Source organism: Pygoscelis adeliae, unplaced genomic scaffold (assembly GCF_000699105.1).
Source record: "Pygoscelis adeliae isolate BGI_AS28 unplaced genomic scaffold, ASM69910v1 Scaffold34, whole genome shotgun sequence".
NCBI classification, from domain to species: Eukaryota; Metazoa; Chordata; class Aves; order Sphenisciformes; family Spheniscidae; genus Pygoscelis; species Pygoscelis adeliae.
In genome coordinates this window covers 987,609-1,001,470 of record NW_008824658.1, presented here as the reverse complement: position 1 = coordinate 1,001,470, position 13,862 = coordinate 987,609, and the positions used below count along the sequence as shown (strand labels likewise).

At 46.3% G+C, this 13,862-nt stretch overlaps 1 protein-coding gene across 5 annotated transcripts in view; it reads left to right on the top strand.

Annotated features, from left to right (window-relative positions):
* The first annotated feature begins 2,573 nt into the window (after positions 1-2,573).
* Positions 2,574-13,862, top strand: part of GRIA1 (glutamate receptor, ionotropic, AMPA 1) — a 132,474-nt gene continuing 121,185 nt past the window's right edge. For 2 of the 5 annotated variants that reach the window (XM_009322621.1, XM_009322620.1), the window contains exons 1-2: positions 2,574-2,824; positions 4,991-5,128. In XM_009322621.1, the coding sequence (XP_009320896.1) occupies positions 2,743-2,824; positions 4,991-5,128 (220 nt within the window). In that variant the 5' untranslated portion in view covers positions 2,574-2,742. Of the gene's footprint in view, positions 2,825-4,990; positions 5,129-6,947; positions 7,078-13,862 lie in introns of those variants that run through there. The other 3 variants (XM_009322624.1, XM_009322623.1, XM_009322622.1) reach the window with 2 other exon arrangements.

The following is a 13,862-nucleotide window of genomic DNA, read 5'->3' as shown; positions in this document are numbered from 1 at the left end:
CTGAATAAAATGTTGTTATCTATAGGGAAAAAGGAAATTAATACCTTCCTAAAATAATGGTCTTATTACTACTTATCTTGTTACACTGTGGTGAGGTTCTCCTTGTTAAGCCACCTGCACTTTGAGAGGTTTATAGACAAAAGCAGCATTATTAATTAATGCGACTGTGCAAGCTTTCTGTGAGCTATTACAATATTTTATTGTTATGGCTACTATTATTATTATCGGATAGGCTGTTTGGGAGTTTTGAAAACGTACTAGCATCTTTCTGTTGCGCTGGTTATCCTTCAGTGCCTTTCTTCAGATTATAAATGCAGCTGTTTCTATTAAATTCTGGATGGAAAGCAAGAGCCCATAAAACCTATCAGCAGGTTATTTTAGCCTCAAATCAGTATTGCTTAAATTATACAAGGAACGAGATGAAAGTCTGATGAAGGTGCTACCTATCAACAGCAGATGTAAATTTGTTGTGCTTGAATATGACTCTGGGATGCCGGTCACCCAGGCAGTGAGACAGGGTAAGAGCATCCTTTGGTACCCTGTAACTGACTCCTGAATTCCTGAACAACTGCTCTAATGAACCTGCAGTCTCTGGCACAGAGAATCGTTGCCCTGGTCAAGGGTGGCTTGGGGAAAAAAAGGAATCCATCCTAGAAGGAGGTTTTATTGCTTGCCATAAGGAAGATGCAAGTCTTCTGGGCTCTGGTTTTTTTGCCATGTAACTGTACATACTGTCCTTGTAAGAGGCCACAAAGTTGCAGGCATCAGTGCAACTCCTCTCTGATGCAAGGTATTAGAGTACAGTGCTGAGACCCTATACCTACTCTGGCATCTATGTGGGTGTTTAAGCATTTTGTCATCCCAGAAGTCACAGTGAAATCCATAAAACTGTCTAGGAAGATGTTAAAGATCCCAAACTCTTATTTGCAGAGATAAAATGAAGGCCTGTGCAAGGATCATGATCCATTCTCATTTACCCAGAGCCTATGCTTATAAGCCGCATGAGAGATGATTTTCCAGTCATTGTCGCGTTTGGCTGTGGAGATAGTGCATGACCATGTATGATGCTGCTCTACCCAAGGACTCTGTCAGCTGGCAGGAAGGGCTGTACAGGGAAACAAACCTGGAGTAAATCTCCTTCAGAGGAAGTAGAGGACCTGCCAACAAAAAGATGCTGCTATCTCTGTTTTCAAGACCATGCTGTTCATAAAAGGCTTGAGGATATAAAAAGTAGTAGTGTCTCTGCACCATCAAGTTATGTCACACCTGGCCCCTGTGGCCAACAGGGAACGTCTCCGTGCTACTACAGATTTTGTAGGCTTTGGTCACATCCCATTTCAGTTATCCCATTCTCCAGAGTTCTCGTCTGTCCAACTGTTCCTTATGCGGGAGCAATTCCCGACCTGTGAACATCGGTCACCACTCTGATGCTCTTCCAATTTAACCACATGCTTTTGGAGATGGGGAGTGGGGACCAGGGCAAGGCACCCTACACCAAACCAGGACACAGGGCATCTGAGTCCTATTTCTAACTCTGCCCCAAACATCTTTTTTTCTTTCTGTTTCCTCTCTGCTATTTACCCCTTGTGTGTATTCAGGCTGCAAGTGCTAAGGGCAGAACCTCTGTGCTTGGACATGGGTATTCAGGCACAAGAGGCCTCAAGTTTGGTTTGGGACTTTATGTGTTTCAGAAGGGAATGGGTGAATTTTCCCTCCTTTCCGAGATGGCTATAGCTCTGTGTTCACAGCAGTTCTTCCTCAAATATTTCCAAATCCCAAGTGGTGCCTAGGAGCTGGTTTTTATTGTTGTTATTTTTATTGATTTTTTTTTTCCCCTTTTGTTTGTGAGCAAAGCTGCTTATGGTCAAATAAACCTCACTAGAACTGCCACAGAACAACAGCTCCTGTAATGATCCAGGCTAAAATAGCCCCCTAATTTCAGAAACCTGCCCTATCTGATGGTCCTGGTGAGCACAGATTCCTCCACATCAGCACAGGGGTGAAATGCCTCATAGGTTAACGGTGTGCAGGAAAAATCAATGAGAAAGGTGATGGTGGGGTGTTAATTTTTTCCTCCTTCGGGATCTCTGTTGTCTGTTGCTCTGAAATCCTTCCTTCCAAGGCACGTTTGCAGGGTACGACCCTCTTTGTTATCCTAATGAGCCAGGCTGTAGAGGCTGGTCTGTTCAGCTCCTGGACCCAGGGGTGAGAGCCCAGGTTGGGGAGCGATGGATCAGAGGCAGAGGAGTTTAAGCCCTTTCTCTAGAGGAGTTTGCCACCTACTGATTTGCAGGTTCCTTCTACCTCCTGCCAAGAGAAGTTGAGGGGGAAAGCCAGGAATTTAGGGGTAGGTGGGAATTACCCATAGAGACCCCGGCCAGGACGCCGGCGGGGGATAGCCGGGGCGAGGGGGGGATGCGGTACCCAGCTGTTGAGCTCCAATTGGGAGAAGGCGAATGAGCTGGGTGGAAGCGCCTGGTGTGTGCGTGTGTGTGGTGTGTGTGGCGGGGGAGGGATGTGGATGAGGAGCGGGCTCTCTTTCTTTCTCACGGGGCTCAGTTAATCCTGCTGCCAGGCGGTGTTTAGCAGCAGTCTCGGCGCTGGATTCCGAGCGAGGGAGACGCGCAACCCTGAAGGCGCAGCGGAGGGGAGGCAAGAGAGGCGGCTAAAGAGAGCAGAGCGGGGGAAAAATCAAATCTATGCTTGGAACTGGGCTTCTTTTTCGCCAATGCAAAAAGGAATATGCAGCACATTTTTGCCTTCTTCTGCACCAGTTTCCTAGGGGCGGTGTTAGGGGCCAATTTCCCCAACAATATCCAGATAGGTGAGTGCAGAGCTCGGGGCCGTTTGCGAGTGACGTTCCCCGGCTAGTGGGTAGGGGTGGAGAGGGGGCGGTGGGGGAAAACTGACCCGTTCATTTGCTTGCAAAGACAAAATATGTGTGTGTGTGTGTATGTATGTGAGAGAGAGCGAGGGGATGAACTGCGAGGGCTGGATTTGTGTGTTGGTACCAGCTTTACAAGAGCAGAGATGTATCAATTTGGCTTTGGGGGAGGGGAGGATTGGGAATAAATGCCTGCACACACACCAACACAGAGGGAGAAAAGTGCCTCTGAAATGGAGGAAGCACGAAAAAAATATCTGTTTCTTGCTCTGAGAAACGCCTGGGCTGCCATTGTGCATTGCTGCATTTGCAAAATCAGCGGTTGCATTATACATTTTTGTGAGGATGCTCTCATCTGTAGGTAACTGGGACGAGAGGTAACAAACAGGCGCTCTCTGTTGTTGTTGCTAAAGAATAAGGGCACAGCTATTGGAGGAAGATTTTGCATTGAAATCTCTTTTCATTTCTTGCTACTTGCTTCCCCTGCGCACCAGCAGTGCCTGTTTGATTCCTTTCTCCCTTCCTGTAACTTCTCAGTGCTTCTCTCCCTCCCTCCCCAGGTTTATTATTACTTTCCCATTGATCTTTATTGATGATGGTTTGTAACCTAGCCCCAAATTCTCTTCCCTTGCATGCCGGTTTTCTCTTCCGCCTCCCTTCTCTTTCCAATGCCAATCAATTGCTAATCCACCAAGTTCAGGCAACTCCTGCCTGAGTCCAGCTGCACAGTCGGTGCTTTTATTGCTGTTGATGCTGCATCCGTGTCTCCCTTCCTTCCTGCCTCCCCTTTACCCCAAATTTGTGCAACATCCCAGATTTTTTCCCTTTCAACAAACACATATAATAGCTTAACTCCCTTACGAGCATCTTATTCCTCTGACACCCATGATTAGGCTGGGGGGTGGGAGGAACGGGGGAGGGGGGGATATTCATGCATAAATAGTCCTTTCCACACAACAAGGAGATGCCCTCTGTACTGAAGATGTGCAAAGTGCCGTTGATAGCAGGTCCTTGCACATTAGTTTCTTCCCCAAGCCATCTGCCCTGGAGGGTGGGCACTGATACTTTCTGCTTCTTTATTTTAATTCTACCTTGTTGCTAAGTGCTTTGTTTCCCTACTCGTAAAATGCCAATAACAGTGCTCCCTTTAAATGCATATAGATTACAAGACAGTCTGAATTCAATAGCATCTTTCTGGAGGCTGTGAAGGGATCTGCCACAAGCCAAGTTTCCTGCCAGGGGAGCAGCAGGAAACTTTTCCTAGGGTCGGGTTATCGCAGCACTTTTTTCCAGGTCCATGGCAGGGAGAAAGGCTCTGAGCCTGGGTCTAGGCTGGTCCCAGTTCCTATCCTATTTATATAATCCTGTGGTTCTGGGCTTGTCTGTACTTCTTCTCAGATTGATCCCTTTGAGGGTCAAGCTTTTGATTTCCTGCCCTCTTTGAGTTTGGCCACTGTCACCTGTTAAATTTAGGGGTTTTCCATACAGCAAACTTCCATTAGCAGCAGTTGTTTGGCCATGGGTCCAACGTCGCTCTGGCTCTCACAGCCCTGTCCCCACTCACCCAGCGCTGCGGCTGTCAGGCCAGGCTCAACCAGTCTGCCCCATACCCTGGAGTCCCATACTGTGCGGGAACCCCTGCACCCCTTCTGGAGCAAACCCCTCCTCTTAGTCAGCAGGGTTTAAACTGAGCCTAATTACAAGTGAGGGGGAGAGGAAGAGAGACTCGCATTCCTCTTTTATAAAGGTAACATTGACAGCGCTTCCATTTCTCTTCCTTAAAGTTATAGGGGGTGAGGAGATTAAGCCAAACCCTGTGGTTCATCCCGACCCCGCAGGCTGCCGGGCCCAGGGATGCACCAGGGCTCCTATATGTGATCCAGGCGTTACATAATGCACGGGCTGGAAAGGTTTTCTGCTCCCAGCCTGTCCGCAGCGGGCACGAAACCCCCCAGGTCTTGCATGCTGGAGGGTTTCTGAGTGTAGAGGCGCTCCCTGGACTGGGGAGCTGTAACCTCTGCTCACAGAAATATTTTGGACTGAAGAGATTGCTAATACGGGTGTGCTTAAGACCTTTCTTCTTCTTGTTCTGTTTTTTTTCCCCAGGGGGGTTATTTCCTAATCAACAGTCCCAGGAACATGCGGCTTTTAGGTTTGCGTTGTCTCAGCTCACAGAACCCCCTAAGCTCCTTCCCCAGATCGACATTGTGAACATTAGTGACAGCTTTGAAATGACATACACCTGTAAGTAGTGATGTTTGCCGTGCTTTCTCTCACTTTGGTTTCTTTATTCGTGAATGGGGGGGAGGTGTGTGTGTCTGACATATGGGACATCTTGCTCCAAACATGCAACTTGCCTTTAAGGTCCATGCAAGAAAACCCCAAACACACAGGCAAAGGATTTCTGAATCATTTTGGTTTGTGCTAAGACATAGGGGTGAGGTAGTGCTGCAGTTATTCAGCAAGTCTTGCATGTTCTCTTTCATTGCTTCCAAAGTGGTATAAAACCCCCAACAATTAATTTCCTCTTGTTTCTCTAACCTCTGCCCAACTCATTATGTTGAAGTTTCATTCCCATATTTCCTACAGCTGTGATGTACAACAAAGTCACCGCTTTCCACCCACAGGGTGCATGGAAGTCTCTGTTTAGTGTGAACAACTTCTTCTTCAGCCCCAGTTTAGCCATCTGTCCTTGTAATTTAAGAAAGACGTAGCAGAATCCAGCAGCTTGGTGCAAGTGGAGTCCAGATCCACAATAAGGGGCATGCCTAATAATGACAGAGAGGTAAGAGAGTTCTACCATCAAGAACCAGTGAAATTATTGGCTCTAAAAACAAGTATTAAAGACAGAATTCGCACCACAGAGTTGGTCCTAGGTTGTATCTGCACCTTGCTAAAGCACAGCACATTAGCTGTGCTGTTCTTGTTATATGATATAGTTGGGAAAAGAAAAAAATGGCTTGCCAGGTAATGCCAAGTTTAGCAGCGACAAATAAGACCAGGAGGGAACCAGAGGAAAACAAAAACCATAACGCAGCCCTGTGGTTGCACTGGGGGCTGTTGCAGCATTTGCTTCCCTTGGAGCGAGTAGCCCAGTGCTGTGCATGAGGGGCTTGCGCCACTGGGATGCGATGCACAAAGAATTTCTTGGTTTGACCTGGTGTCAGACGCTGCTTTCATTCTGTGAGCCTGTGTGTGTGTGTATGAGGACTGTCAGGAGGGACTGGAGGAACTCTTCCCTTTGTAGAGCCTGTTGGATTGTTGTTGGCTCACATCTGTAGTACCCTTTTGATTCACTGAAACATCCTCTCTGCAGTTTAGTCATGTGGAGAGTAGGGTAGAGGTGGACACAAACTGTTCTCTCCAATAAGAAATACACAGAAGGGAAAAATGCTTTCCTGCAAAAAGAACCAGAAATGTATAGGAGGAGAATTAATAAGGCTCTTTGAAGGGAAAAAAAAAAAGTAAGTTGTGATTTTTTCTGTTGGAGGGTTTGCAAATACAAGATTGCAGCCCAGCGCTGCGGCTGTCAGGCCAGGCTCAACCAGTCTGCCCCATACCCTGGAGTCCCATACTGTGCGGGAACCCCTGCACCCCTTCTGGAGCAAACCCCTCCTCTTAGTCAGCAGGGTTTAAACTGAGCCTAATTACAAGTGAGGGGGAGAGGAAGAGAGACTCGCATTCCTCTTTTATAAAGGTAACATTGACAGCGCTTCCATTTCTCTTCCTTAAAGTTATAGGGGGTGAGGAGATTAAGCCAAACCCTGTGGTTCATCCCGACCCCGCAGGCTGCCGGGCCCAGGGATGCACCAGGGCTCCTATATGTGATCCAGGCGTTACATAATGCACGGGCTGGAAAGGTTTTCTGCTCCCAGCCTGTCCGCAGCGGGCACGAAACCCCCCAGGTCTTGCATGCTGGAGGGTTTCTGAGTGTAGAGGCACTCCCTGGGCTGGGGAGCTGTAGCCTCTGCTCGCAGAAATATTTTGGACTGAAGAGAATGCTAATACAGGTGTGCTTAAGACCTTTCTTCTTGTTGTTCTGTTTTTTTCCCCAGGGGGGTTATTTCCTAATCAACAGTCCCAGGAACATGCGGCTTTTAGGTTTGCGTTGTCTCAGCTCACAGAACCCCCTAAGCTCCTTCCCCAGATCGACATTGTGAACATTAGTGACAGCTTTGAAATGACATACACCTGTAAGTAGTGACGTTTGCCGTGCTTTCTCTCACTTTGGTTTCTTTATTCGTGAATGGGGGGTGTGTGTGTGTGTCTGACATATGGGACATCTTGCTCCAAACATGCAACTTGCCTTTAAGGTCCATGCAAGAAAACCCCAAACACACAGGCAAAGGATTTCTGAATCATTTTGGTTTGTGCTAAGACATAGGGGTGAGGTAGTGCTGCAGTTATTCAGCAAGTCTTGCATGTTCTCTTTCATTGCTTCCAAAGTGGTATAAAACCCCCAACAATTAATTTCCTCTTGTTTCTCTAACCTCTGCCCAACTCATTATGTTGAAGTTTCATTCCCATATTTCCTACAGCTGTGATGTACAACAAAGTCACCGCTTTCCACCCACAGGGTGCATGGAAGTCTCTGTTTAGTGTGAACAACTTCTTCTTCAGCCCCAGTTTAGCCATCTGTCCTTGTAATTTAAGAAAGACGTAGCAGAATCCAGCAGCTTGGTGCAAGTGGAGTCCAGATCCACAATAAGGGGCATGCCTAATAATGACAGAGAGGTAAGAGAGTTCTACCATCAAGAACCAGTGAAATTATTGGCTCTAAAAACAAGTATTAAAGACAGAATTCGCACCACAGAGTTGGTCCTAGGTTGTATCTGCACCTTGCTAAAGCACAGCACATTAGCTGTGCTGTTCTTGTTATATGATATAGTTGGGAAAAGAAAAAAATGGCTTGCCAGGTAATGCCAAGTTTAGCAGCGACAAATAAGACCAGGAGGGAACCAGAGGAAAACAAAAACCATAACGCAGCCCTGTGGTTGCACTGGGGGCTGTTGCAGCATTTGCTTCCCTTGGAGCGAGTAGCCCAGTGCTGTGCATGAGGGGCTCGCGCCACTGGGATGCGATGCACAAAGAATTTCTTGGTTTGACCTGGTGTCAGACGCTGCTTTCATTCTGTGAGCCTGTGTGTGTGTGTATGAGGACTGTCAGGAGGGACTGGAGGAACTCTTCCCTTTGTAGAGCCTGTTGGATTGTTGTTGGCTCACATCTGTAGTACCCTTTTGATTCACTGAAACATCCTCTCTGCAGTTTAGTCATGTGGAGAGTAGGGTAGAGGTGGACACAAACTGTTCTCTCCAATAAGAAATACACAGAAGGGAAAAATGCTTTCCTGCAAAAAGAACCAGAAATGTATAGGAGGAGAATTAATAAGGCTCTTTGAAGGGAAAAAAAAAAAGTAAGTTGTGATTTTTTCTGTTGGAGGGTTTGCAAATACAAGATTGCAGGAATTTCCTGGCCAGTATGACTTAGGAGAGAGAAGTAACAATTTGGCCACACTTTCATTGGAGTGTCTAATGACATATCTAAAGATTTTCTGTTTTCCTTAATATCCCTCTATTTGCCAACTACAAGGTTTCCGTCAAGGAAGAGCAACTATTTTAGCTCAAGCCAATGGCTCCTCCTTGGCAGGAAAACTAGACAAATAGAAGAAAAAAGACAGACCTTGTATCTATCAAGGGAAAGCGTCGCCCACCTGGGGCAGAGTTGCTGACTGTGGCTGGGGATGAGCTATTTCAGTGCTGATAGCAGGAAGAAAGCAGAAACTGCAAGAATATCACTAGAATAAATTCTCCATCTGCGCATAGTTTTCCCTCCCTCTCTATGCCTGCCACTAATGATTTTGTTTACAGCATTAACGTTGATAGCAAGACCATGATACTAGTCATGCTTCAGAAATCTGTCATTAGTACCACAGGGGCGGGGGTGGTCTCACAAAAGCTGAATGGAAGCAAGACAGCCTCCCAAAGGATGTTATATTTGAGCTCTATGTAGGGCACATTGTCCTAGATCAGACCAGCAAAGCATTCCGCACAGTCCAACTTCACTTGTCCTCATTTTTCTTTTCTTATAATTAAAAACTTCCGAAGTTCTTCCAGACTATGGAAGGCAGCATTTGTTTTGTAAGCACAAAAGAAGGTGTTATTCCATGTGCCCTAGAGAAAAAAACCCCAACCCAAAAAAACCCAGGCTGTTGGGAGACCTGGTTTTAGTACTCTAGGGCTGGAGTGAAACTTTTGCCAGGAATTATCTCCTTCCTCATCTTCCAGCAAATTCCTTTTCTGGTTGCCAAGACTTGATATCAGCAGAAAGATCTGTTTATTTACAGAGAATAAAAACCCTGCCCACACAGTGGTCTTTATCTTCTGAGAAAAGACTGGCCATGCTACCAGTTAAAAGTACCAGTTTTTGTTCCCATGGAGATAGAGAACAGAGTGTTTCCTTGTCATTGGCATTACCTGTTTCTCTGATGGTTAAGCCAAGGGTGTTTGGACTCTGTTAAACCTGGTGCTGCGCCTATCAGGGTCTCCTACAGGACATCTGAGGAAGACTAGTAGGTCCCAGCCCCATGGCAAGTCCTGCCCCGTGCTAGGATCCGGCCTCGTGTGCTAAATGTAGTCCTTACGGCAAGTGCCTGAAGCAGCATCATTCAAAATACAGAATATATATTAAGAATCATTGGTGACGGCAGAAGCAAAAAACCGTGTTGGGCAGCTTGCGGGGCAATGCTGAAGTGGCGGGATGAACTGCAGCAAAATGACAGCACCCTGTCTAAGGAGATCATATGCAAAATGTATCTCAGCATCAACTGTGACACTGCCTACCTCTGCCTGACATATATCTGCTTACCAGTTAGGATGAGCAAGCTTTGGAGTGACAGGGGTGAATTTACAGTATGAGATGTACCCATTTGTGCACAGGTGACAGTGATAGGGAGCCGTTAATGATGTGCTAGTGATGATCGTACATTGGTTACAATAATATCCATGAAAGTGATAAATCTGTAAAATATCAGGAGGCTGCTGTTGTTGCTGGGCTGTCGCTGTGACAGCCCAGCAATAACTTTCGTATTTCTGGTGCTTCCAGTTGTGGACTTCTTATCGTTACACAGTGATTGTGAATACCTCTGTGTGGGGCAGCGTCCACCTACGTGTCCTGTAGTCCCTGTGCATAACAGGTCAGTAGCTTACGATTTTAACCAAACCATAATCATTAAGAAAGCAAAAATAGGTAGTAGATACAACATGCGGTAACCTCGTATTTCATGTGTGTGGTTGATGCTAATGTTGTTGCAACACTGAAACACGGGCACATTTCAATAACTGAAATATCTTCCTGAATTCATTCCATCCCACAGAATAGATGGTAATGAACAAGCTCTGTGTTTGCAGCTGGGTGCGTGGTGTGGCTTACTGGTATGAAAATACACACCTGCTGCTTTGAGGGTTCTTAACTAAAGGTTAGGAGACTTTATATTTTTGAGCCATTTGTTCGAAGGCCAAGGCAATTGTTAGGGGGAAGATGAATTTAGAGTCCTTCCTTCAGCAGAAGTATACAGCAGTGCCAGGTGACTATAAAGGGTAAAATGATGGTGTGGCGTAGCTGAAAGGTTTGCCTAGTGACGTAGCAGAGCAAAACCCTTCTGATCAGCTTTAAAGACATGTTCACAGGTTCTGTCTTCAGCCATGTTTGGAAAAGAGCTTTATGGCCTCAACACAGTTGCTAGCAAACTCTGCCTTGCTGGGTTTTGCTGTGACTGACTGCGCTCAGGGCAGACCTAACATGGCAGGGGATGCTGCAGGTCAGAGCTGAGAGGTGTGAGAAGAGGGGTGCTCTGTGCCAGATGCAAGGGCACAGGAGGGCTGAAGCTTAGGAGAGAGCTGCAAATTCCTATCCCTGGGAGGTCCGCAGTGGACACAAGCACCGTGTCCTGTTGGCAGCGAAGGGATGAGAGGCTGCTTACTTGAGACAACCAGTGCCGGGAATAGTTTTCTCTTATTCTTTGTCTCAGCCTCCATTTGTGCACACGTAATGCACATCCCCATCCTGTGCATAGCCCAGCTCCTTGGAGGGTTATGAGTTACTTCAGCCCCAGCTCCTTAGCTTTATTTAATTTGTGGTGCAGAGACTCCTGCTTTCGGCCTGTGGCTGGAGTCCCCAGGTGAGCCCCGGCAGCGTCAGGCAGACAGTGGTGGTTGCTCTCGCTGCCCGGGGAAGACGATGGCTCAGCAACAGATTTCCCTGGCAGTGACCTGGGGGACATGCCCTGTTGAGCGGTGCTTGCAGGAGGAGAGGCACCAGCTTGGTAAATCTGTCCCTGCAAAACTCAGGCCACTTTGCAGGGATGACTAGCGGCTAAAAAAAACTCCATTCAGCACTGAGCCCTATAGCTTAGCTGGTGCAGCGATCGGCTTGTGTGCGTGCTTGGGTGTTGGGCTACTGAGAAGGGACATGCAGGAGCCGCACACCTGAAACACAGAGGTCTGCACAGGACAGCAGCAGGATTTTGCAGTTGCAAGAAAACTTGGAAAGAGGTTGAAAAACAATGAATTATTTATCCCTCTCCTTCCATGTGTGCACAGCTACAGTTACTGTGGGGTCCTCATAGGGTTGCGGGTGCTGCTATAATATCAACAGTTGAATCTGTTCTGCATATTAGAAAATGAACATGCAGTTTGGAGTCTGTTCGTATTTTATGAAGGCCCCCCAGCACCAATTAGAGAGGGATTTGTAGTGATCAGTCACTCTGTGCTTATGTCCTTATCAATAGCAGCAAGCTTAGATCCAGATCAGCTATAAAATGAAGTATTTCTTTTTCTTTTTCTTGGATACTTACGTATATAGATAGAGTATTACTGGAGATTGCTTTTTATCTCTTATGTTATCTCTCAGAGACAGGAAGGAATAGGCAAACATTTGAATGTATTCAAACGAGGATCTAAATTTGGCTTAATTAAACAATTATTGCATGTTGAATTTAAAGGAAGCTTCTTTGTTGACAAACATAGGATGGTCGCCATTTCTTGGAAAGGTGTTGCTGTAATTATTCCAGCAGCAATCAATTAAAATGCAGTTTTTATAATTAAACTTCCATAATCTAAATAAGCCCAGCCCTGTAATAGTATGTAATTGTTGTGGTGTTGGTAGACTTGTTTTTATTTTCACAGTGTCAGAAATCTCATGGGATTTTTTTTCCCTGCAGAGCTCGGGATGCTAGCTATGAGTATTTAATGTGAGTTAAGCCAACAGAAACATGGATTTAATGATAAGATGCAGTCTGATTAATACGACATAGGTTCTACAAGGCAATACATCTCCTTAGATTTTGTAATAGGAAAAGAAGTGATGCAGGCAGATGAATCACAGAGCATCAATTCACGTTAGATCAAATTGAGGTGAAGGATGCTCAATTTCTGGCAGGGATGGGCTGTGGCTTTCTAGTAATTGCATGTTTGTTTAGTGAGATGCCAGCACCTTACAGAGTTAGGTCCAGCCCTAAGGAGGGGCGAAGGATGAAATCCTGCCAAACAGGAGGGAGCGGGTCCTGGGGCTGACACCAGCCTCCTGCGTCCAAGGTCTCTGCAGGGGATCTGGGGTGGGCACCGGGTGCTCGGCAGTCGCAGCCGCCGCTGAAGAAGGTGGGAGCTTGTCCCATATGCTCTCCCCGAGAAGGGAAAGCATTTAAAACACGAGTGCCGAGCCGTTTCCTCAGCTACGGCTGCCAGGACAGGGCGGGCTGTCTGTCTGCCTTCATGGATCTGGGCACGGAGAGCCTTGGGTGAACGTAGGCCAATATCATCAGCGGGGACGTTGATGGGGCTCTGCTGTCATTTGGCAAAGGCAGCCCTGCCGAGAGTCTGGCAGCGCACGTCAGGCATCAGGAACGGGTTTCCCACAGTCTTGTGTGTCCATTTTTCTCCAAAGGGCATGGGGGCACTTATTCTTTGCATGGCTGTTTTTATGTATTTAATTTTTTATCCTGGGCTGTGGGAGTGGTGCCTGGGGAGAAAAGCTGATATGACAAAAGTAGAAAAAATCAGAGGAGGAATAAGGGGAATTTCACACCTGCAAATCTATCTGTTCATCTGGAAAGGATCCCAAATACTCATTGGTGACAAGCAAAAAAGAGAGTGAAGAAGTAAAATTTGGGTTCTGCAGCAGGCAGAGAAGGAATTGGAGAAAGAGTGAGCAGCAGAGGCCAGACCTGTCCATTGTGCGACAGTCACAGTTTTCACTCACAGCTTATCCTTTCTTCTCTAAAAATAAAGCTTTTTCATGTGAATAGGGATCCTACTAAGCCAGGAAACACACAGGCTTTATTTTTTGGCATATTAGCAAGGCGAGAGTAGAAATCTTCATGTGGCTGCAAGGAAGGCAGCATGGGGAAGCTCACTGTTCCTTTCCAAAACTCTAGTGGGAATTTTAGATATATACATTTACATTTCCCTTAATAGGGTTAAGGCCCCAAAGGCAACAGCTCTCTGCCAGTAGAAATGGAAACAGTCCCGGTTAGCTTCAGTAACACGTGGAGCTCAGAACAAACACAAAATCAACATGCTCCTTAAAGAGGCAATAAGTCAGGGAGACTTTAATATTGTGCAGATCCAAATTCTCCGGGGTGTGGTATTAACACAAGTCTGAAGACAAAGATGCATTTATTTCAACTGCATTCCTTTAAAGAGAGATGGGTTTTTACTTCTCTGCCTTTAGTTGTGTAGAACTGAAACAGGGTAACGTTTTTCCCAGTGAAAATTGCTGTCTGGTAGAGCATGGGATGTCCTTTGGGAGGTTACATGGACTCTTGAATAAGTCAGGTATTAGGCAAGATGCAGAAGAAGGGCCGAACCGAGCCATTAGCAATCCACCATCATGCCAGCAAAAAAACATTTCAAAATAATACCATATGATTAGAATAATAACAGCATGCTATCCGGCAGAAACTGTTCCCTGCTCACCTGCTGAA